The 25973-nt window shown below is 45.7% G+C and overlaps 1 protein-coding gene across 2 annotated transcripts in view; it reads right to left on the bottom strand.

The window, feature by feature from the left end:
* EMC4 (ER membrane protein complex subunit 4) overlaps positions 1–25973 on the bottom strand; it is an 83072-nt gene that overhangs the window by 32137 nt on the left and 24962 nt on the right. For both annotated transcript variants that reach the window (XM_069238297.1, XM_069238299.1), the window contains exons 3-5: positions 12812–12926; positions 4081–4234; positions 2915–3075 (exon numbers count right to left, since the gene is read on the bottom strand). In XM_069238297.1, the coding sequence (XP_069094398.1) occupies positions 2915–3075; positions 4081–4234; positions 12812–12926 (430 nt within the window). The remainder of the gene's footprint in view (positions 1–2914; positions 3076–4080; positions 4235–12811; positions 12927–25973) is intronic.

Below are 25973 nucleotides of genomic sequence, written 5' to 3'. Positions count from 1 at the left end.
GGGGTACATGGCTGGATGGACGGGAGCAAGGGGGGTATGCACATTTTATAATAGTACTAAGCGCTAACGGTAAATTGAGTTGCTTGAGCTTGTTCTTTGTCATTCGTCAATATTTCAGGATCAAGTACTGTACAGAAAACATGTGACAGTGGATATGCATACTGTACTTATACTTGTGATTTATTTGTATCTAATAATCATCGTAAAAAAGGCTTTGCCCTTGCCTATCTCTTAATGGGCTGAAAAGTTTCCTTCATAAAAGTGAGGAAAATTTTCATTATTTGCTTTTAAAATAAAATATTCCCCGAACATAGGTGCAACTTGAAAAAATATGGACAAAAGTTGCAGACAGTTTTGATAAATTAGTGCACAATTTGTTTTATTTCAAATTATAAATGTACCCAAAAATATCTGCAACTTGAAAAAAGTGAACAAAGGATGGATAGGGACCATTTTGTTAAATTATCGTGCAATTTTTAAGGATAAATATTACTACTGTTTCTCTAAAGCATTATTAAATAAAACACGGTTGGAGGAGAATCAGCATAACAACATTATAGCCAACATATAAAAAAGATAAATGAATGGGCCAATTTCTACAGAATGTCACAACACTCTACGCTCAACTCTGAGACCATGCAAAAACACAGATTTATGACTTTCAGGAATTCACATGAATTTTTAGAAGTAGGACTGGAAACATTCCACAGTTGCAGGTTTCCAGACATACACCTAGCACACTTTTGCAAATGTAATTTTTGCATGATCAAACACTCACACGTCTGCTCGTGTGAAAAAACTCTTTAAAGGCTAAAACCAAATTTTAGCTGGTTTGGCTCACAGAAGCCAAACGCACATGCATCAATAGCTTTGGGAATTGGGTCTGTAACATTTTGACTCTGACACAACCATGCAGGGAAGATCTGGGTGTGTAATGCAAATGCCCACTCACTGATACACCACTCGGTATACTCTCAGTTATTGGCAAACAAGAGAACTGAGGCACAGTGAGTTGAAGTGAATTATACAATGTGGTCAAGTTGAGAGGGACAGACTTGGGACAGACTCTTTGATCTTTCTTCAGCTGGCAGCCTAAGTGGTAGACCACCAGTATAATCTGGGTTTACTTACATTAACATTTTGTGAAATAGAGTAAATGCTTATTAGTATATTTGGAAGAGCAATTCACAAGATGTTTCCCCAGAAACTAAAGTAAAAGTGAAATAGTTCAATTAGAACAATGATATAGCCAGACCTCAGCTGTAGTCAGAGTGTGGCTCAATGGAAACGGCAGTATATTCAGACCATGATCAATAAACTGGCTGATACTGCATATGCAAAGCTTATAAATATTAAAATGTTAACACAAATAGGTAAATGTAAGCTTGGAGGCCTGTATCATCAGATAGGTAGCATAATCCAAGCCTATCATAATATGAGCCGTGGCATAGTCAGAGGAACTAATATAATGAGAATGCTGCCATAATCGATCGCCTCACTAAATGGGTAAGTAAATTTCGAAGGCATGTTGACCATTTGACAACTACATATTTTATCAAATTCCACATCTGCTAGCTTCCACAGCTGAGAAAAGCAGCAGAGTGCAGCTCTACCGTTGTATTTCTGATTCTTAAGCAGGAATGTGTGCAAAAGGTTATTTATTCTACGTGTCTTAAGAGCCTGTTTGTTGTAACTGCCAGATTTTTTCATGTCATTTGAAAATGGCAAGCTCAGCGTATTATTATTTTTTTAGCTACAAACACTTTACAAGCTGAACTATTTAATTATGTGCTTACAGTTTTAAAGCCAATATTTTGGCTACCTCAATGCGACATGTTATTGGCTAAAAAAAAAAAGAGGGTTTGCTGAAGGTGCCACGCATGACATAGGGTCACCTGAGAGCTTTGCAGCACATATACATGTCTCAGGTACCATTATACGATTCTGCTACATCTATTCACTAAGCTGGTGTTGTCTTCCTTCTCTAAATTAAGTTAGATGTTTGAAAAATCCTATTCTGTTTTCGTTCACAGAATGTTATTAAATATGCAAATATGCAGCCAGAGTACCTTCCTCAAATTGTTCTTGTTTTTTAACCTTCGTGTGGAGTGAAGCATCTCTGCTGCCTGCTCATCTGTGAGACCATGCTGGCCATATGTGCAGGAAATGTAATATATTTTGAGTCATTACATGGAAAGTGTTAGAGAACTATCTGCCTCACTATATATCACATGCCATATGTAAACAAAGCCACTGGCTCACAAAACACATGACTGACTTATCAGAATTTTTTAGATCTCCTATACAAGGAAGCATTGATCAGAGAGATCAAACATTTTTCCATTCTCACCTTACTGCTGAGGATGTCATTTATATAAATATTTAAACAATATCACTTTAACTGTTTAAACATTTGACCATCGTTATGTTTGTAACAGAGGTAGACTAATAATATATTTTTGTTAGGTATTTACACATTTAAGAACAAACTGGCAGTCTAGAAGTATATTAAAAACTGCTGATGTTATAAGAGCTTACCAGGTAGGAACATTTTAAAGCATTTAACTGATAGGTGGATTACTCTGCGAATTTCACAGCAGAAACAAAAACATATACCACCTAGGGTATGGTTTTCTAGGCAGATTGCTCTATCACAGTTAGAGCATATCTTATAGGAGCCAATATGGGATTTCCTGTAAGAATTCCATTACTAGGAGACTGCACAGATAACAGGGGACCATGCAGCACTCTCTGTAACAGGAAAGAGCTGTTGCTGTTGAGCCCCTCTTTTTGGCTTTTTACATCTTTGTCACATAGATAGATCATTCAGGTTACTAATGAGCATTGTCCAGGGGAGGGAAGACAAGGTGTTTATGCAACAGTGGGTGAGAAAGCAGCAAGGGGCTCATCTTACCTCAGGGGGCTCAATGAAGGCTAGCCAGTCAGAGGCATGTGTTGGGAGCAGTCCCATGGACTGACACTTATACACTGCCAGTGCCAGCCCCAGGAGATTTCCAATAAGATACACCAGGCCTTGCAAGAACTTCTGGTTCGAGCTCTCCAGCATCTTGAAGGCTGGGAAAAGAGAAACAGTGAGTTAACGAACTGAAGAACGCTATAACAATAAAATAGAGACACAATGTCAGAGCCTTGGATTAGACTACCACAGGTACCCAGTATTGGAATAGCAGCAACTACTGTAAGGCAGGACAGATGATCGAAGACTGTCAAATAGCAAGAGACATTGGAGAGCAAGAGAGTATACTTTCACAGTCCTTCGCTGTAATAGTATGAATTTCTGTAGGGCAGGACATATGAATACTGTAAGTGTAGCAACACAGCCCAGAATGGAAAAAAACCCTGGGATAGCAGCTGTACAACAGAGCCCAGAACAGGATGAAACTGAGGGATAGTACTGTAGGACAAAGTAGTACTGTCAGAGCCGTGAACCAGAGTAGCAGGAATTGCTGTCACTGCTCAAGGCTAGTCCTGAGGGATAGAGGGGTATTGTCAGGGTCCAGCAACGGAATTGTAGGAAGTGCAATAGGGCTGGAAAGATAGGTACCGACAGCCAGGAAATGGAGTGAGAAGTGTTATAGAAGAGGACAAAGTGGTGTGGTTGGAGCCAAAGAATGGAGTAGGAGAAGGTGCTGCATTCAATATAGATGGGTACCCTGACAGCTAAGGGTTACATGGCTGGGATGAGATACTTTAAAAAGTCACTGGTGCTGTGCCTTAGCAATGAGGTGTATCGACGGAACTCCGTGTGAGCTTCAGTTCTGATATAACGTGGGTGCTGTAGATCAGAGCCTACGTGCTTTGGCAAAGGAGTATAGGCCCCCCTGTACAACAGAAGTTGAGGGTGGAGGTTAGCAATAAAGTGGATCAGCAGAGCAGCTTGTATGTCCCAAGAACAGAGCAGTAAATGATGGGACATGTCAGGAATCAGATGCACTGGTAGAGCTGTGCATGTTCAAGTACAAGAAAAGCATTGGGTTCCAAAGGTTAAGTTGAATGGGTGCGTTTTGTAGCAATCTGCAGGGTTATATCCATCGTACAGAACGAGGCAGGGATACTCACTTGCAGACACAGCCATGAGCGCTTGGATCGGTCTCCAGGCCATCATGCAGACCATCATGATGGGGAAGATGGAGATGGTATTGCCTGCCATGTACATGATAAATAGGTTCATGGGGATCTGTTTCAGGGGCCCCAGGGCGATGTCCCAGCAGCGCTAGAAATAGAAAAAGACGTTATTCCAAGCACACCCTCCCCTTGCCACACCAGAGCTGGGCCATCAGAAAAGAGGTCATAGGCATACTAGCCTTGGGAATGGACCACAAACCACTAAACTTTGCACCAACACCGAAGTGGACAAAATGTTTACTCTTTTTGCCTCCTTCTTTAGAGAGTTGGCTTTACCCTGCTAGGCTGTAGGTAACATACAACATTTTCATGACAGTTGGTGCATAAAGCATATTAAGTTCATCAACTCCCTCTCAAAGACAATCCAAATCCTGCTATTAATATTCCCCTTGATAAATATGGTGGACCACTTGATTGCAAACACAGTCATTTCTGCTTGAACAGTGTAATTTTTTTAACTCATCACTACTGGTCTGCCTATTGAACTTGTAACAGCTTGAGTACTGAGAGAGCCCAGTTGTTTCTAAAACTTGGAGAGATGCCGCATCAATAGGGAAGATGGGGCCCGACTGTGAATGCAGTCTTCTGTCCTAGGAGAGAAAAGTAGCTTAGCTTTGAAAGGGCACAGGAAAAGGTGGGGGAAGGTAAATGAGGGAGATATGGAGAATGGGGTCGTGACATGGAGGGGGGGGCTTTTGGAAGGGTCTCACCAGCTACAGAGACAAAAGCATATCAGCCTTTTCTCATACATTTCCTCTTTAGGGAAATCTGGTAGGCAAACCCCACATAGTATATGCAAGCACTGCTTGTTGGATAACGATATAGGAAAAAAGCTATTATACTTTCCCAAAGTGTGGTAAACTGAGTGATCCACCAACAAATCTATAACACACTTGATTTTTTTATTTTTTGCAAAAGACATCTAATGGTTAAAACCAGGGTAAAATGTTGGCTTGCGACCCCCTAGTTTCAGGTGTCTCATCTCCTTCATTTTGCCATTATATATCGATCAGAGTACATCAGGCACTACAATATCATCCAGGTAAGTATTTTTACCAGTCTGTCGTCATGTTTTATGTCACCCATATTTTGTAACTAGATTTATTTTGTCTTTCTACAGATCTCTTACTTTAGTGCTTTATTTTCATTTTAAATAATACTACCTTGCTCTTTTCACTTTATTTTACATATTATATTTTAAATGTTTATTAACCTTAAGTCCTCCCCCCCCACCTCCAAATCTCTTGTATCTATTTGTATGTACCTTTATCTGGTAATTGTGACCAGAACAACCAAAACCCAAAATGGCTACAAAGGACCATATTACATGTCACGTATTTTTTTAATAGCCTATATTTATTTTGTGGTGGTTAGCTTGAAACAAATTACTTTTCCAAACAGGAAATGGTTATTGAATATAGTAGTATAAATACTGGATAGTCCACTAAATAATGCCGAACTCTTGACGGGTGCATCCATTACGTGCAAGTGGATGCACGTTATTAATTTTAAAACAAGAAGGGATGGAGCACTCACGGGTACTTTAAATCCGATTTAACGCGCCACAGACACGTTTCAGCAGCCTTTGCCTTTCTCAATGTGATTGCGCAAAAGGGAAAGAAAAAACAGTCACCTGAGCAGTCTTGAAATAGATTACTCCATGTTTTAGGTGGGAAGACAGATGACGGATTCTCACTTCCCACTTTAAACCTTGTCATCACGGTACCGCCATCACACTCTGTGTTGTACTCATTATTTCAAATGCAGCGCCCGTACTTTAATGTTCTTCAGTAGAGGTCACCCCTTTAGTGGGTACGGGTCACTGCATAATGCCAAGTTTACAAAAATCCCAGAGAAACCATGCTTTCCACTTTGCCCAGCAACTCGAGTTTATCTTACACTTGTCAAGCTGAAATACAGCAGGATAAAACATCCCTCGTTTGCCGCAAATTGCCTCTTTAGTGACATCACATACCTTAAAGCGCCAATTTAGTAATCAGAGCCTTCACATTTTAGTAATTATTTTTACCTCGTGTCAGTCGGCATGACATTCCTTTGGCAAGCGGTGGTTCTGGCATTGTCCATTTAAATTCCTAACCAAAGTCCCATTTAAATGGACAATGCCATAACCAATCCTTGCCAAAGAAGCTCCCTTCTTGTTAAAAAAAATAAAATAATATATATATATATATATATATATATATATATATATATATATATATATATATATAGAAAATGTCACTTACCCAGTGTACATCTGTTCGTGGCATGAGTCTCTGCAGATTCAGATGCTTTGCACATCCTGCCATCTAGTGTTGGGCTCGGAGTGTTACAAGTTGTTTTTCTTCGAAGAAGTCTTTTCAAGTCACCAGATCGAGGGACTCCTCCCATTTCGGCTCCATTGCGCATGGGCGTCGACTCCATCTTAGATTGTTTTCCCCGCAGAGGGTGAGGTAGGAGTTGTGTATTATAGTAATAGTGCCCATGCAATGGAGTGAATATGTATGTACATAATGTAGTTTAAACTGATATATTTACAAAGTTACAAATGTTCAAGATCAACTTCGAAACGGCTACAGGCTCCCGGGGAGGCGGGTGGGCGCATGTGAATCTGCAGCGTCTCATGCCACGAACAGATGTACACTGGGTAAGTGACATTTTTCGTTCGATGGCATGTGTAGCTGCAGATACACATGCTTTGCATAGACTAGTAAGCAGTTATCTCCTCAAAAGCGGTGGTTCAGCCTGTAGGAGTTGAAGTTGTTTGAAACAATGTCCGTAGTACTGCGTGGCCTACTGTGGCTTGTTGTGCTGTTAACACATCCATGCAGTAGTGTTTGGTAAACGTATGAGGCGTAGACCAAGTGGCTGCCTTACATATTTCAGTCATTGGAATATTTCCTAGAAAGGCCATGGTAGCACCTTTCTTTCTAGTCGAGTGTGCTTTTGGTGTAATAGGCAGTTCTCTTTTTGCTTTGAGATAACAAGTTTGAATGCATTTAACTATCCATCTAGCAATGCCTTGTTTTGAAATTGGATTTCCTGTATGAGGTTTTTGGAAAGCAATAAATAATTGTTTTGTTTTCCGAATTTGTTTTGTTCTGTCAATGTAGTACATTAACGCTCTTTTGATGTCTAATGTATGTAGTGCTTTTTCAGCTACAGAATCTGGCTCTGGGAAGAACACTGGTAGTTCTACTGTTTGATTCAAGTGGAACGGTGATATGACTTTTGGTAAGAATTTAGGATTTGTTCGTAAGACTACTTTATGCTTGTGTATCTGAATAAATGGTTCTTGTATGGTAAATGCCTGTATCTCACTTACTCTTCTTAGAGATGTGATAGCAATTAGAAATGCAATTTTCCATGTTAAGTATTGCATTTCACATGAGTGCATAGGTTCGAAAGGTGGACCCATGAGTCGTGTTAAGACAATGTTGAGGTTCCACAAAGGAACTGGTGGTGTTCTTGGTGGTATAATTCTCTTTAGGCCTTCCATAAACGCTTTTATGACTGGTATCCTAAATAATGAAGTTGAGTGCGTAATTTGCAGATAAGCTGAAATTGCGGTAAGATGTATTTTAATGGATGAAAAAGCTAGCTTTGACTTTTGCAAATGTAGTAAGTAGCTTACAATGTCTTTAGCAGATGCGTGTAATGGCTGGATTTGATTATTATGGCAATAACAGACAAATCTTTTCCACTTATTTGCATAGCAATGTCTAGTGGTTGGTTTCCTAGCTTGTTTTATGACCTCCATACATTCCTGTGTAAGGTCTAAGTGTCCGAATTCTAAGACTTCAGGAGCCAAATTGCTAGATTCAGCGATGCTGGATTTGGGTGTCTAATCTGTTGTTTGTGTTGAGTTAACAGATCTGGTCTGTTTGGTAGTTTGACATGAGGCACTACTGAGAGGTCTAGTAGTGTTGTGTACCAAGGTTGTCTTGCCCAAGTTGGTGCTATTAGTATGAGTTTGAGTTTGTTTTGACTCAATTTTTTTACCAGATATGGAAGGAGTGGGAGAGGGGGGGAAAAGCGTATGCAAATATCCCTGACCAACTCATTCATAACGCATTGCCCTAAGACTGATCCTATGGGTATCTGGATGCGAAGTTTTGGCATTTTGCGTTTTCTTTTGTTGCAAATAGGTCTATTTGTGGTGTTCCCCATATTTGGAAGTAAGTGTTTAGTATTTGGTGGTGAATCTCCCATTCGTGGATTTGTTGGTGATCCCGAGAGAGATTGTCTGCTAACTGATTCTGAACCCTTGGAATAAACTGTGCTATTAGGCGAATGTGATTGTGAATCGCCCAATGCCATATTCTCTGTGCCAGGAGACACAACTGTGTTGAGTGTGTTCCTCCCTGTTTGTTCAGATAATACATCGTTGTCATGTTGTCTGTTTTGACAAGAATGTGCTTGTGGCTTATTATGGGTTGAAATGCTTTCAACGCTAGAAATACTGCCAGTAGTTTTAAGTGATTTATGTGAAACTGTCTTTGTTGAGTGTCCCATTGTCCCTGGATGCTGTGTTGATTGAGGTGTGCTCCCCACCCTATCATGGAGGCATCTGTAGTTATTACGTATTGAGGCACTGGGTCTTGGAAAGGCCGCCCTTGGTTTAAATTTATATTGTTCCACCACAGAAGCGAGATGTATGTTTGGCGGTCTATCAACACTAGATCTAGAAGTTGACCCTGTGCCTGTGACCATTGTGATGCTAGGCACTGTTGTAAGGGCCGCATGTGTAATCTGGCGTTTGGGACAATGGCTATGCATGAGGACATCATGCCTAGTAGTTTCATCACCATCTTGACTTGTATCTTTTGTTTTGGATACATGGCTTGTATTACATTGTGAAATGCTTGTACCCTTTGTGGACTTGGAGTGGCAATCCCTTTTGTGGTGTTGACTGTCACCCCTAAGTATTGCTGTGTCTGACAGGGCTGAAGGTGTGACTTTGTGTAATTGATTGAGAAACCTAGTTTGTGAAGGGTTTCTATGACGTACTTTGTGTGTTGTGAACACCGTTCTAGCGTGTTGGTTTTGATTAACCAATCGTCTAGGTACGGGAACACATGTATTTGCTGCCTTCTGATATGTGCAGCTACCACTGCCAGGCATTTTGTGAAAACTCTTGGCGCAGTTGTTATTCCGAATGGCAACACCTTGAATTGGTAACGTACCCCTTGGAATACAAACCTTAAGTATTTTCTGTGTGAAGGATGTATCGGTATATGGAAATATGCATCCTTTAGGTCTAGTGTTGCCATGTAGTCTCGTTGTTTGAGCAGTGGGATTACGTCCTGTAATGTCACCATGTGAAAGTGATCTGATTTGATGTTGGTATTTAATGTTCTGAGATCTAATATAGGTCTTAGAGTCTTGTCTTTTTTGGGTATGAGAAAGTACAGAGAGTAAACTCCTGTTCCTTTCTGTTGATTTGGTACTAATTCTATTGCTCCTTTTTGTAGCAGTGCTTGGACCTCTAGTCCTAGAAGGTCCATGTGTTGTTTTGACATATTGTGTGTTTTCGGTGGGACGTTTGGAGGGAATTGGAGAAATTCTATGCAATAGCCATGCTGGATAATTGCTAGGACCCAAGTGTCTGTTGTTATTTCCTCCCAATGTTTGTAAAAATCGGTTAGTCTTCCCCCCCACAGGTGTTATGTGTTGGGGATTTGTGACGTGGAAGTCACTGCTTGTTTTGAGGAGTTTTGGGACTTTGGTACTTCCCTCTACTCTTTTGGAATTGTCCCCCTCTATATTGTCCCCGAAAACTTCCCCGCTGATACTGGCTCTGATAAGTGGGTCTTGTTTGTGAGGTTGTGGGTTCTGTAGTTTGTCCTCGAAACCCCCCCTTCTAAACTGTGTTTTGCGAAATGTGCCTCTGCTCTGTGGGGAGTAGAGTGCGCCCATGGCTTTGGCCGTATCAGTGTCTTTTTTAAGTTTTTCGATAGCAGTGTCCACCTCCGGCCCAAACAACTGCTGTCTGTTAAAAGGCATATTCAGCACGGCTTGTTGTATTTCTGGCTTGAATCCTGATGTACGCAACCATGCGTGTCTCCTTATGGTTACTGCTGTATTTACAGTCCTAGCAGCTGTATCTGCTGCATCCATTGCTGACCGTATCTGATTATTTGAGATACTTTGTCCTTCCTCCACCACTTGTGCCCTTTTTTGAAACTCTTTGGGTAAGTGTTCAATGAAATGCTGCATTTCGTCCCAATGAGCCCTGTCATATCTTGCCAGCAGTGCTTGCGAATTGGCAATGCGCCATTGGTTGGCCGCTTGTGCTGCAACCCTTTTCCCTGCAGCGTCGAATTTGCGACTCTCCTTGTATGGAGGTGGTGAGTCTCCCGAGGTGTGAGAGTTTGCTCTCTTGTGAGCTGCCCCTACTACCACAGAGTCTGATGTTAATTGCTGCGTAATATATACAGGGTCTGTTGGCGGTGGCTTGTACTTTTTCTCCACCCTTGGAGTAATGGCCCTGCCCTTCACGGGCTCCTGAAACACCTGTTTTGAGTGTTTTAGCATTCCAGGTAGCATAGGTAAGCTTTGGTATTGGCTATGAGTGGAGGACAGTGTGTTAAACAAAAAGTCATCCTCAATAGGTTCTGCGTGCAAGGTGACATTATGAAATGCTGCTGCTCTTGACACCACCTGTGTGTAGGCTGTACTGTCCTCAGGTGGTGACAGCCTCGCTGGGTAACAGTCTGGGCTGTTATCTGACACCGGCGCATCATAAAGATCCCATGCGTCGGGATCATCCTAACTCATTCCAGTATGAGTTGGGGATTGCATCAGTGGTGGAGTGGCTACCGGTGATGTGTGGGTTGATGGTGGTGGAGACGGTGGCGGAGTTGTTTGTTTTGCCACCTTTGCCTGTGGCTGCTTGTCCTTTTCTTGAAAGTCTTCTTTTCATCCTAATTGGTGGAAGAGTACTTATCTTCCCTGTGTCCTTTTGGATGTGGAGCCTTCTTTGAGTGTAGTCTGGCTCCATCGACTCTAGTTCTTGTCCGAACTTATGTCCTTGCATTTGTGAGGACAGTTCCTGTTCCTCTGTGTAGGAACCTGATTTTGGTTCCGAGGCTGGATGTTTCGGAATGGAAACCTTTTCGGTAGACTTTTTCGGCTCCGACTACACTTTCTTTACTTTCGGCGTCCCGGTCTCTCGGTGCCGACTTGATTCGGTGCCGCCCTCTCGGTGCCGAACTTACTCGGACCCGCTGTCTCGGGCTCGAGGTTGCTGTGTGCCGGTATCTCGACCGGAGACGGATGACTTCGACACATGTGTGCCCTTTTTCGGTGCCGATGATCGGTCACCTATTTTTCGGGTTAAGCCATGGCCTGTTGGCGGTGGCGTCCCCTGGGCTTTTGTGGTCTTGTCGTGAGTTTTGTCTGTCGACGTCTTACTCACGGTTTTAGGCGTTTCTTCGGGATCGAGCTCGCCTGAGTCCGATTCCTGGATGGAGAAGGTTTCTTCTTCTTCCTCGAAGTGTCTTTGTCCTGTCGGCGCCGACGCCATTTGTAGTCTTCTTGCTCTTCGGTCTCTTAATGTCTTCCTCGACCGAAACGCTCGACAGGCTTCACAAGTATCTTCTCTGTGTTCTGGAGACAAACACAAGTTACAGACCAGATGCTGATCTGTATAAGGATACTTGTTGTGGCATTTGGGGCAGAAGCGGAATGGGGTCCGTTCCATCAACCTTGAAGAGACACGTGGTCGGGCCGACCAGGCCCCGACAGGGGATTGAAAAAACCCTGAAGGGCCACCGGAGCTCTTCCAAATATCGGTGTCGATCTGTTGTAACTAACCTGATACCGAACGCAAACAATACCGTCGAATTTTCCGAGATTCTAACTATCTTTCCGAACCGAAACGCGGAGCGAAAAGGAACACGTCCGAACCCGATGGCGGAAAGAAAACAATCTAAGATGGAGTCGACGCCCATGCGCAATGGAGCCGAAATGGGAGGAGTCCCTCGATCTCGTGACTCGAAAAGACTTCTTCGAAGAAAAACAACTTGTAACACTCCGAGCCCAACACTAGATGGCGGGATGTGCAAAGCATGTGTATCTGCAGCTACACATGCCATCGAACATATATATATATATATATACACACACACACACACAAAAAAAACAAAGGTTACAGGGACGCTACAGTTAGGTCCATATTTTGCTCGCACAAAACCATAGAGATTCAGCAGTTCTAGTTATCTGAAGTAGCTATAACTCGCGCCCCTGCCATGCACCGAATTCTCATTAATAATTTTACTAAAAATAGTGTCCTGATATTATCAATGATGTCATAGAAGATGGTATGAGTGATGTAACGTGTGGGGTAATTAGCAGTGCATGGGGAGGGTGTGCTTTATAGTTACCTAAGGGCACAAGTGCTATTCACACCTCTTTTCATTTTTTATTTTATTTATTGCTGTTATAAATTCCTTCTTATACATTCTTACCTACACTAACTTGGTAAGGTAAAGATAAACAATATTGTGGCATTCGATCTAGGGAAGATGACAACATAGTGGAGTCTACTTTCTGGTGTGGTGATTTAGGGGAGTATACCCCCAGTTTGTATTCATTACCAGAGATTTTCTACCTAGAATCCCTATACCTTCACTGGAGCGAACTAATCAACTTGAAGTCTTACCTTTTCCACCAGGTTCCGGTCAGTCTCCTGCACGCTGGTGTCTGGAACCTGCTTATCAGAATACCCAACTGGATACAGCGTGTCTCCTTGGCCACCACCCCGCTCTCCTCTTCCCCTGCAATGAACATAAGCATATTCTCCAATTAAACTTAAAATTCTCAAACCTGCTTTCTACTTCATAGTCACTTATCCCCACAGTAATTCCTACACAACAAGCACTGGCAAAGCCAACAGATCGCACCTGTGCAAGAGCTATTGGCTTTGCCAATGTGTTTTAGCCATGTTGTGCACCAGCATGGCTGCTGTTCAGCACGGCTAAAAGGTAGTGGCGTGGCATAGCATGGAGCAGAGTGGCGTAGAGTGTTGTGGAGTGTTGTGCAGTGCTGTGGAGGTAGTGGATTTTTGTAAAGTGGAAGGACGTGGAGTAGATTGGCTTAAAGTGGAGTGGCTTAGTGTTGTGAACTTGAGTGGCATAAAACAGAGTAGAGTGGCATGGATTGGAGCAAAGTAATGTAGAGTGGCATAGAGGGAGTTGCGTAGTTTGAGTAGTTTCATAGAACAGAGTATGCAGTCGTAGAGTGGAGTGGCATAGAGTGTAGTAGAATGTTGAAGAGTGGCACAGAGTACCAGAGTGGAGTGTCAGTGTCAGAGTGGGTTGGCATAGAGTGGAGAAGGGGAGTAGTGTGTCATAGAAAAGAGTGGAATAAAGCGGTATGGATTGGCGTAGAGGGAGTTGCATACAGCGTTGCAGAGTCAGTGTTGTAAAGTGGCACAGCGGAGAGTGTTGCAGAGTAGAGTAGTGTAGAGTAGTGTAGAGTAGAGTAGAGTAGAGTGAAAGGGTGGAGTATCATGGAGTGTAATGTCATGGAGTGAAGTGGCGTAGAATAAAGTGGTGCAGAGTAGATTGGCAAATTGTGCACTGATTTTGCGTAAAGTGGTGTAGAGTGCAGTGACAGAGTGGTGGAGAGTAGAGTGATGCAGCATAGACTGCAGTGTTGTAGAGTGGCATAGAGTGCTGTGGCAAAGAGTGCAGTAGTGCAGAATAGATTACAGTGGTGTAAAGTGGATTGGCGTAAAGTGCAGTGATGCAGAGTAGAGTGGCATAGAATGTAGTGTCGTAGAGTACATTATTGAGTTGAGTGGTGCAGAGTAGTGTGTAGTGTGCAGTGGCACATAATAGTGAGTCATGGAGAGCAGTAGTGTGGAGTATAATGGCATAGAGTGCAGTGGCATAGAGTGGTGCATAGTGCAGTGGCGTAGAGAGCACTGGTGAAGACGGCAGTGGTGCAGAGTAGAACAGAGTGATGTAGAGCGTAGTTATGGAGAGTGCAGTGGCATAAAGTGTTGTAGAGTATAGTGGCATGGACTGCAGTGGACCAGAGTAGATTGGCGTAAAGGGCAGTGTCGTAGAGTGCACTGGTTTTGAGTAGAGAGGTGTGGAGTGCAGTGGCATACAGTAGAGTGGTGTAGCGTTCATTGTAAGAGTGCAGTGGGGCAGTGTAGATTAGAGTGATAGAGTGGATTTGTGTAGAGTGCAGTGAGGCAGAGTAGAATGTAGTAGCATGTAGTGGCGTAGAGAGCATTTGTTTGCAGAGTGCAGTGGCACAGACTACAGTGGTACGGAGTGGTGTAGAGTGCATTGGTTTTGTATAGCGCAGTGGAGCAAAGTGCAGTGGAGTAGAGTGAAGCAGGATAGATTGGCGAGGCGCAGAATACATTACAGAGACGCAGAGGGGAGTGAGGTGGCATAGAATTAAGTGATGTAGGGTAGAGTGCAGTACAATAGAGAGCAGTGGTGTATAGTGCAGTGGTGTAGAGTGGAGAAATGAGGAGTGTAGTGGTGTACAGTGCATTGGCATAGAGTGCTGTAGAGTGGCTCAGAGTGGTGCAGTGGTGTGGAGTACAATGGCACTGAGTGGAGTGGTGTGGAGTACAGTGAGACAGAGTTTAGAGACAGAGTGCAGTGTTACGAAGTGGAGTAGACTCGAGTGGTGAAGGGTAGAGTGGAGTGGCGCTGAGTTCAGTAATGCAGATTAGAGTTGAGTGGAGTGATGCTAGGTTGAGAGGAGTAGGGTTAAGTGTAGTGGCGCACACTGCCGTGTCATAGAGCAGCTTAGAGTGGACTGGCAGAGTGCAATGGCGTAGAGTGGTGCCGTGAAGAGTGGAATAATGCAGGGCAGAGTGGCAAAGAGTTTAGTGACCGAGTGTATTGGTGTGGAGTGCAGTAGAATGTCGTGGTGCAGAGTGGTGCAGGTTAGTGTCAGTGGCATACAGTACTGTGGCACAGAGTGCAGTTGTGTAGAACCGCACAGAGTAAAATGGCGAGTACTGCAGCATTGCAGAGTACAGTTAAGTGGTGTATAGTAGAATGGTCTTTTTCTCCAGAAAAGACCGCACCAACCAGGTAGGAGGAGGTATCGCCATCGCCTTCAAAGACTCCATCAGCGTCACCACCTCCACCGAAGACACCCCTCTCGCCGCTGAACACCTGCATTTTCAGATTCGCACCGATCCGAGGACCACCCTCAGAGGATCCCTCATCTACCGTCCTCCCGGGCCACGCGCCCCTTTCAGCGACGCCATCGCCGACTTCATCTCCCCGCACGCCCTCGCCTCGCCGGACTACATCCTCCTAGGTGACCTCAACTTCCATCTGGAACAAAACAACGACCCCAACACCACCACCCTACTCGACAACCTCGCCCTCAAACAACTGGTGAACACTGCCACCCACATCGCCGGACACACGCTTGACCCCATCTTCTCTGCCAGCAAACACGTCTTCTTCAGCCACGCCTCCGCCCTAAACTGGACCGACCACAGCTGCGTCCACTTCACATTCCGACGCGAGACCCGCCACCTCCGCACCCAACCCATCCCTCGTCGACAGTGGAACAAGATCCCCGAAGAGCAACTCTTCTCCGCACTCGCCGCCAACCAACCCACCCTCACCACCGACCCCAACGACGCAGCCCTCAACCTCACAAACTGGATCTCCAACTGCGCAGGCATCCTTGCTCCCCTCAAACGCACGCATCGACAGACCAACACCAAAAAACCTCTCTGGTTATCTGACACCCTCAAAGAATCTAAGAAAACTTGTCGCGCCCTTGAGAAAGCCAGGCGCAAGGATCGCACCGCTGACAACATGACCGCCCTCAAGAACGCTACCTGCGAACACCACCACCTGATCCGCGCTGCCAAAAGGAACTTCTTCACCGACAGACTGGACAAAAACAGACACAACAGCAGAGAACTCTTCAGCATCGTCAAGGAGTTCTCCAACCCCAGCGCCAACGCCGTCACGCCCTCACAGGATCTGTGCGAATCCCTCGCCACTTTCTTCCATCGCAAGATTAGCGACCTCTACGACAGCTTCGGACACCAGACCCAACCAAACACCACCGAACCGGCATCCACGCCCATCACCCTCAACAACTGGTCCCACATCAACACGGAAGAAACCAAATCCATCATGAACTCTATCCACTCCGGCGCCCCTTCGGACCCCTGCCCGCACTTCATCTTTAACAAAGCCGACGACATCATCGCCCCGCACCTCCAGACCGTCATCAACTCTTCTTTTTCTTCTGCTACCTTCCCCGAATGCTGGAAACACGCCGAAGTCAACGCCCTACTAAAGAAACCTACGGCTGACCCGAGCGACCTGAAAAACTTCCGCCCCATCTCTCTTCTGCCTTTCCCAGCCAAAGTAATAGAGAAGACCGTCAACAAACAGCTGACCACCTTCCTGGAAGACAACAACCTGCTCGACCCCTCACAAACCGGATTCCGAACCAACCACAGCACTAAACCGCCCTCATCTCAGTCACTGACGACATCAGAACCCTGATAAACAACGGTGAAACAGTCGCCCTCATTCTGCTCGACCTCTCGGCTGCCTTTGACACCGTCTGTCACCGCACCCTAATCACCCGCCTCCGCTCCACCGGAATCCAAGGCCAGGCCCTGGACTGGATCGCCTCCTTCCTCTCAAACCGTTCCCAAAGAGTTTACCTCCCTCCTTTTCGCTCAGAATCCACCGAGATCTGCGGCGTACCCCAAGGCTCATCACTCAGCCCGACACTCTTCAATGTCTACATGAGCCCCCTCGCCAACATCGTACGCAAGCACGACATCATCATCACCTCCTACGCCGACGACACCCAACTTATACTCTCCCTCACCAAGAACCCCGCCAGCGCCAAGACCAACCTACAAGAGGGTATGAAGGACGTCGCAGATTGGATGAGGCTCAGCCGCCTAAAGCTGAACTCTGAAAAAACGGAAGTCCTCATCCTCAGCAACACCCCGTCCGCCTGGGACGACTCCTGGTGGCCCACGGTCCTCGGCACCGCACCGACCCCCACAGACCACACCTGCAACCTCGGCTTCATCTTGGACCCTCTTCTCACCATGACCAAGCAAGTCAACGCCGTGTCCTCCGCCTGCTTCCTCACCCTCCGCATGCTCCGCAAGATCTTCCGCTGGATCCCCGCCGACACCAGAAAAACCGTGACCCACGCCCTCGTCACGAGCCGCCTGGACTACGGCAACACCCTCTACGCCGGGACCACAGCCAAACTCCAAAATCGCCTGCAACGCATTCAAAACGCCTCGGCCCGCCTCATCCTCGACATACCCCGCAGCAGCCACATCTCCGCACACCTGAGACACCTGCATTGGCTCCCAGTCAGCAAAAGGATCACCTTCCGACTTCTCACCCACGCACACAAAGCCCTCCACGACAAGGGACCGGAATACCTCAACAGACGCCTCAGCTTCTACGTCCCCACCCGCCTCCTCCGCTCCTCTGGCCTCGCACTCGCTGCTGTCCCTCGCATCCGCCGCTCCACGGCGGGTGGGAGATCTTTCTCCTTCCTGGCGGCCAAGACCTGGAACTCCCTCCCCACCAGCCTCAGGACCACCCAGGACCACTCCGCTTTCCGGAGACTCCTAAAGACCTGGCTGTTCGAGCAGCGATAACCCCCCTTTTTCCCCTAGCGCCTTGAGACCCGCACGGGTGAGTAGCGCGCTTTATAAATGTTAATGATTTGATTTGAATGGAGTAGAGTGCATTGGTGTAGAGTGTTGCACAGTAGAATAAAGTGCCATAGAGTGCAGAGTAGACTGACGTAGAGTGAAGTAGTGTAGAGTGGAGCAGTTAGAGTAGAGGTGCATAGAGTGCAGTGGCACAATATACAGTGGTGAAGAGTAGAATGCTGTGGAATGGTGTAGCGTAGATTGCAGTGACGTACAGTGCAGTGTTGTAGAGTGGCATGGAGTGGTGTAGAGCGCAGGCCATAGAGTGCAGTTGCGTAGAGTGGATTGTTTCAGAATATAGTGAAATGGCATGGAGTGGTGCAGGGTAGATTGCTGTTATACATTGTAGATAAGAGTGAAGTGACACAGTGGACTGGCGTAGAGTGGAATGGTACAGAGTAAAGTGCACTGGTGTAGAGTCTAGTGGCACAGATTGCAGTGTTGCACGGTGGAAGGGAATGGAGTGTTGCAGAGAAGAGTGGAGTGGCCTAGACTGGAGTGGCATAGAGTGCAGTGGTGCAGAGTAGACTGCCATAGATTGCACTGGTATAGAGTAGGGAGGCGTAGAGTGGAGAGGCATGAGTGGAGTGGCACAGAGTGGAGTGGCACAGAGTGGAGTGGCACAGAGTGGAATGCAGTGGCGTGGAATGGTGTGAAGTGGAGTATGTATGGTTTGGTAGTGCACATCCATTACAGGCAACACATCTTCAGTTGAAATGACCATGATTTGCAGAGACATGCAGTTTAACTAATAAATCTATACAGTGCACAAACGATAACATGTGGAAATGTCATCACCTAGTGTATTGATATATTTAGATTGTATTAGGATATTTGTTACCACCACACTTCAGAATTACCAAAACATATGCTTCATGTGTGCTTTCCTAATTCTGATATATTCAGAAATATTTGCACAGTTAATTTAGAGACATTTATTTAATTTTTAGTTATACTTTTATGTATTAATCTTCAATTAACAAAAACAAAAGTGAAAGGTTCAAAGTGCATCATCATTCATAGTGACATTACAGTGTAGATGCAGCCAATACTGCTTTCTGCATACCAATGTAATCTGCCCACTCATAATAAATAGGCCACAATCTCACTAGCATCAATGCATCTAGAATCAATGATCTTCATCCCCACCTTTGGAGGAACAAGATATATAAAGTAAGTTTAAGACCATATATTGTAGTGTGGTCATTTTTATGTATCCTTTGCGCATTTGCTTCAGGCGTTAGGCCTTTGTGCACTTTGCCCTGGATGTATTTTATTCCTTTGCTTGCAGCATAGAGCCTCTGTGCCCTTTGCTCTAAATGCATTTTATTCAGCTTCGTACTGTTATTTTTCAAATAGCCAGTTCTAAGGTCTTGTTTTATTTTTTATATCACACTGTTTAGCCTACTTCAGCACCGGAGTTCTCAATAACACATTCTTGCTCACTCTGGGCTCCAGTCAAGGGTACATTGCCGATAGACGTTAGTCTTTGGATACATTCTTGCGTAGGGACGTTTTGTGATCACACTGACATGTTAGTTATAAAAACACTTCCTTGTCCTAATAGAGGTAAGAGGGAGATTCCGACCAGGGAACCACAACCAGACACTGACTGCCTTGTTGCAGATGCTGATCCAGATCACAGGCCTTTGCTCAGGTATGAGGGTTTACGTCTCTCCATGGAATCTGAAAGGCAATCTTAGAGCTTAACATGCTGTGCTCGAAATAGAACAGACTCAGTGAGAAAGTAACTTACTAACACTATGATAGCGTTATTCTTATGTTTCACTCTCCTCGTGACTATTTCAATCCTACTGTGTTGTATGGTTCTGGTTATTGCGGCTCACGCCTTAATATCTAAAATGTAGTTGTTTTATTAAAACAATCTATAAAACTCAAACTGCCTTTGTCATTTGTATATGAGATCATACTGTAAATGAGAGAGCTGGTTGGGATCTGAGTGACCACGACTTCCCTGAGAAGTACTAAAGATGTCATGCGCTCGGCTGCCCAATCATCCCTTCCCCTTGGGAGAGGTGAGGCACTGCTAGCTAGCCGGAGCAAAACCGGATTTAAGGTGGCAGAGGTCCTTCCAAGTGGGTAGGACTTAGTCCCCCACACCAGGAACGACCCTGCTACCTAGAAATCCAGTAGTCTCATTTAGGATAATGAGAGCCCACGCGACAATATAAGCACAATACTCTCAACTTAACATGACCATACAGAGCAATTGTTAGAAATGGGGTCTCTAGATGTCAGTTGGTTTGCACCCTGTCCAAGTAGGGACCCTCACTCTAGTCAGGATAAGGGAGATACCTGCTCAGATAACCCCTGCTCACCCCCTTGGTAGCTTGGCACGAGCAGTCAGGCTTATCTCAGAAGCAATGTGTAAAGCATTTGCACATAACATACAGTAATAAGTGAAAACATTACAAAAGGACACCACACCAGTTTTAGAAAAATGGCCAATATTTATCTATATAAAACAAGACCAAATACAATAAGAATCCAACATACAGTAAGAAAAATATGAATTATGCAAGATTTACTCAAAACTACAGTTCCTTGAAGTCGATAGCTCCACCTGGGGCTATCACGGTGGCGTGATCAACAAAACCAACAGCTCAGGCCGGCTGAGTCGTTGAGGGCCAGCTACAGTGTAGGGAAGACCCGCAAACAGTACCTTGGATTTGAAGGGCATCGTGATCCTCACGGTGAGCTCCGGAGGGCGGTGTCACTGCTGTCGCTGTGTCGGGTCCGGAGTCGGTGCAGGTGTCATCGGGCCCTTGAGGTCACACGCGTTGCAGATCAAACTCCAGACTGATGAAGTCAGGTTTGCCGGCGTTGATGGTGTCGGGGCTGCGGTGCGCAGTGGGACGATGTGACGTGCGGTGCCCACAGGTCACGGTGCAGGCAGCGACTCGGTGACGGCGTCCAGCGGCGGTGGTGAGACCAGGGCTGCGGTGTGAAGCGGGGCGGTGCGACATGCGGTGTCCACTGGTCACAGTGCAGGCTGCGTCGTCGTAGTTGCTGAAGCGCTGTCGTCGGTAGGCCCAAGCCAGCGGTGCGGGATGGGACGGTGCTTTGTGACCCTCACGAGCGGTGTCCACAGGCCACGATGCAGGCAGGATGCCTGGTGACAACACCAGAGTCGATGGTGCTGGCGTCGGTGGACTGGGGCTGCGGGACGGGACGGTGCTTCGTGTACCTCACGAGCGGTGTCCACAGGCCACGGTGCAGGCAGCGGCGCCGGTGTCGGCAGGAGCAGCGTCGTCAGGGATGCCCAGGCTGCATTTTGAGCAGGCGATGCCGGAGTGCAGGGCCCACAGGTCGCGGTGCAAGCAGCGGCTCGGTGAAGTTATCAGATGACGGCGTCGGTGAGACCAGGGTCGCGGTGCGAAGCGGGGCAGAGCGACTCCGTGCGGCGTCGGCAGGTCACGGTGCAGGCCAGCGGCATCGTCACAATGGTTTCTCCTCTTGAGCAGCACAAACACACAGTTCCCAGTGCTGCAGGTCGAGGAAACTGAAGTCTTTGGTGTCCCTGAGACTTCCAACAGGAGGCAAGCTCTACTCCAAGCCCTTAGAGAACTTTCTCAAGCAGGACACACAGCAAAGTTCACCCTTTGCACTCTTTTCAGGCAGAAGCAGCAACTGCAGGCCAGTCCAGCAAAGCAACACAGCAAAGGGGCAGTACTCCTCCTTCAGCTCTTCTCCTGGGTAGTGGTTCCTCTCGATTCCAGAAAGATTCTAAAAGTATGGGGTTTTGGGTCTTCTTCTTATACCCAGTCCTGCCTTTGAAGTTGGCAAACTTCAAAGCAAAGTCTCAAGTGTTTGCAAGATCCTTCCTTGTCCAGGCCAGGCCCCAGACACTCACCAGGGGGTCGGATACAGCATTGTGTGAGGGCAGGCACAGTCCTTTAAGGTGTGAGTGACCACTCCTCCCCTCCTCTCCCCTTCCCTCCAGCACAGATGGCTAATCAGGATATGCAGGCTACACCCCAGCCCCCTTTGTGTCACTGTCTAGAGGAGAGGTGTGAACAGCCTAACTGTCAAACTGACCCAGACAGGGAATCCACAAACAGGCAGAGTCACAGAATGGATTAAGCAAGAAAATGCCTACTTTCTAAAAGTGGCATTTTCAAACGCACAATCCTAAAATCAACTTTACTAATAGATGTATTGTGAGCTCAGAGACTCCAAACTCCATACATCCACTCCCAAAGGGGATCTACACTTTAATCAAATTTAAAGGTAGTCCCCCATGTTAACCTCTGAGAGGGACAGGCCTTGCAACAGTGAAAAACTAATTTAGCAATATTTCACTGTCAGGACATATAAAACACCTTACTATTACTATATGTCCTACCTTAACCATGCACTGCACCCTGCCCTTGGGGCTACCTAGGGCCTACCTTAGGGGTGCCTTACATGTAAGAAAAGGGAAGGTTTAGGCCTGGCAAGTGGGTACACTTGCCAAGTCGAAGTTACAGTCAAAACTGCACACACAGACACTGCAGTAGCAGGTCTAAGACATGATTACAGAGCTACTTATGTGGGTGGCACAACCAGTGCTGCAGGCCCACTAGTAGCATTTGATTTACAGGCCCTGGGCACCTCTAGTGCACTTTACTAGGGGCTTACCTGTAAATCAAATATGCCAATTATGGATAAACCAATCCACAGTACAATTTATATGGGGAGAACTTGCACTTTAGCACTGATTAGCAGTGGTAAAGTGAGCGGAGACAATAAACCAGCAAAAACAGACTTAAAAAAAAAAGGAGGAAGAAGGCAAAACGTTTGGGGATAACCCTGCAAAAAAGGCCATTTCCAACAGCAATGTACTCAATATCTGAATTATATGAATAGAGGCATGAGTGCTTAACTGCCAATAATACAGAGCATTCCTGGATCTCGTAGTCAGGTTCATCTGGGATCACCTGCACTTGAAGTAATAGATAATTACTCAGCGGATCCCAAATGTCTCAGGGTTGAGATCGAAGGGGCACCATTCAGCATATACGGATATTTGATCTTTACAGTAAGTCAGGTCAGACAACCATTCCTTAAATTTCGGCACTCTCCCTCTACCCCATCTACAGACAAACCTGCATTTGGCCAGTAGCAGGACCAATGCAAAATATTTTCTTAAGCCAGCCTCAACTGTCTCTGTGTCCCCCAGAAGAGCTATAAAGGGAGTAAGTGTGACAGGCTGACACACCATGGCCTGATGTGTGATGGAAGTATTGCCCTAGTATGCCTGTATTGGGCTACAGGACCATGCTAAGTGATGAAAACCGGCCCAGTAGCTCCGGAGTCAGAATCGATGAAGCCCAACTGGAGTGTTTTCGGTGTAGAAATTTGTAGTGGATAATGCGAAGCCTACTACTATAAACAATCTTCCCAGTTTGAGCACAGCAGTAGCCCCATTGGTCCACTGTAATAGGAATTGCCGTTTCCACTTCCCATTGAGCACATACCTGTCCGTCAGTGTAAGGCACTTCCAATTGGGCTGTTTGGTAGAGGCAGGAGTCCTAAAGTAGAGTGTGCAGAGTATTTAACGTGGGGGCTCAAGTGAAAAGTAAGGAGTTACAGCCCATACATTATGCCGCAAACAGATGTACAGAAAAATAGCCAAAGGGGGTGGAGTCACACACTCAAAAAAGGCTTTCCAGGACTTAAAAGATTCCTCGCTATAGGGATCCCCCCCCCAATGTGTCATACCACGAGCTTGAAGTAGATGTCTGCAGGTGTTCTATTGTGTGGCAGCAATGGGTAATATGGCAATGAAAAAAGTGGGGAATATAGTAGTGGCTTGTTTACTATGTGGCCATTTTATTTCATGCCCTGGAGGTATCTGCCACCATGGAGTTCACTAGTGATGTGGAGGATAACAAGGATCCCAAGAAGGAGCATGGTGGAACAGAAACCATATATCCTTGCTCTATAGCCAAATGTGGAAGATATGGGGTAGGTAGATACTAGTGAATAGCATAATGGGCTTACGCGCATAGATAGTAAATTTCAATGTTCGGCCCTCCTCTAGAGAATGGCAATGTGAGAGTGTTCCAATGTATGCAAGGTTGCCTACCCGCCCACGCCAGTCGTATTAGTTGCTTTTTGAGTAGTTGAAAGAAATTACGCCCGAAGTTCTAGGGATGTTGAGAAACAAATTGGGCAAGATGACAATTTTCATCAGTGCAATGCGACCTGCTAATGAAAGGGGTAATGAAATTCAATGTGTAATACTGTCAGTGATGACATTCAACGTAAACCATAGTTGCCCTAAGAATCTTTTCCCTGTCCCTCAACACCACCACCCCTAAACAGGAGAGTCCAGAGTTACCCCACTTCAACTGAAAGTCTGGGGTAAACAGCTGCATTGTTGGTGTGAAAGGAAAGTGATGGGATTTCTACCAATTAACCTGCACTCCAGATATCCCACCAAATCGGATCTGGGATCCCTCAAATAGAGGGTGATATCATCTGCGTATAATAAAACTAATTTATGTCTGGATGGATATCAAATTGCATATTCCCAGTGGTATTGTTGCAGTTTGGCTGCTAAAGGGTCCACCGCTAGGGCAAAAAGTAACAGCAATAGCAGGCAGCCCTGCACAGTGCCTCTACTGATATTTATTGGATCAGAGATCGATCCATTGATCCTAACTCTTGGAACCGGCCCGTACAAAGAAGAGCAATCCAAGTCAAAAATTAGTGAGGAAGTCCCATCCAGTAGAGGACAGTCATGAGAAAATCCCATTCAAGGTAATCAAAAGCTTTCGTGGTGTATGAGAATGCCATCACCACAGCTAGGTATGGGTTTATATCATGCTTGATGGCAAATAATGTACATACATTTTGGGACATGGATTGTCCTGGGATTAAATCAAGTGGTTGCCCCGGTTTAGGCAGGTTAATGATCAGAGCCTCACGCATGGATGGGGGAGTAAGCCAAACACCTTTGCCTCCTGGTATACGGATTTTAGGACTGGATCAGTGTATCAATGTAGATTTTGTAAAAGTTCGCAAGCAGACAATCTGGCCCTGGGGCCCTACCTGACTGCAGCTGCGTGACTGCCTCTCTAATCTCAGCCTCAGTGATCTCTTCTGCCACGTCTTCCAAGTATGTACTTGCATCAGCCGGCGCTAGCCTGCGATATGTGTAAAGGTAGCCATGAAATGAAGCAAAGATACTAAGAATCTCTGTTGTGCCCCAGTGCAATATATCGTCATCATCATAAACCTCCAGGATATCATGGCTAAGTGTGATATACGGGTCATAGTGGCTAGGGTGCAGCTTAAGCGCTCGTCCTCACCATAAGCCAGAGCTTTTGCATATTTGCCTCAGTAGAGGCATTCTCTCTCAGCCATTTCCTGAAATTCAGAAAGAGTGTCTCTAATTTGCTAATCCAGCCTGTGATCATCTGCGGTACCTCTGGAGGCTTCCAAGGTTTTAAGATTGCTTTCCAGCCTGTTAAAGTAGTCCCACAGGGAGCAAAGCATATCCTCAATTTTAGCAATGCAGATCCCTTGAATTGTGAGCTTCAAGGCCACCCAAACTGTGCCCATCGAGAGCACTGAACCAGTGTTTTCTAGTGAAGAAGTAAGCAATTTCTAGGCCTATCTCCTCACGGAATGGAGCATCCAGGAGATCCTCTTGGGAAAGTCGCCACGTCGCGTATGTCAGAGAAAGAGTGTGGACACGCAATGTCAGCAGAACCGGAGAATGGTCTGAGTATGTTCGTGCGAGATGGGTAACTGCATGTATGCATGGACTAACCCCTCTAGAGACAATCCAGTAATCGAGCCAGCAGTTATGCATCCAGGAATGAAAAGTGCCTTCTTTATGAAATAGTGAAATGTACGCCAAGCATCCACCAAATCATTGTCCTCCATAATGTCTTATATATGATAAGCAGCATTGCTACGGTGGTGAGGAGAAATATGAGAGCAGTCAATGGATGCATTCAAAATGAGATTAACACAACCCCCCCCACACACCCACCAGGCCATAAAATGAGCGATGGACGTATCTCAGCAATCTGTCCCCATAATCTGTCTATGTTTGTCCCATAGCAGAATAGTGGCAAATTAAGCCAACTTGCCCCATAACAGG

This window comes from Pleurodeles waltl, chromosome 6, assembly GCF_031143425.1.
Source record: "Pleurodeles waltl isolate 20211129_DDA chromosome 6, aPleWal1.hap1.20221129, whole genome shotgun sequence".
Classification (NCBI taxonomy): domain Eukaryota; kingdom Metazoa; phylum Chordata; class Amphibia; order Caudata; family Salamandridae; genus Pleurodeles; species Pleurodeles waltl.
This window is presented reverse-complemented; position numbering and strand designations above follow the sequence as displayed.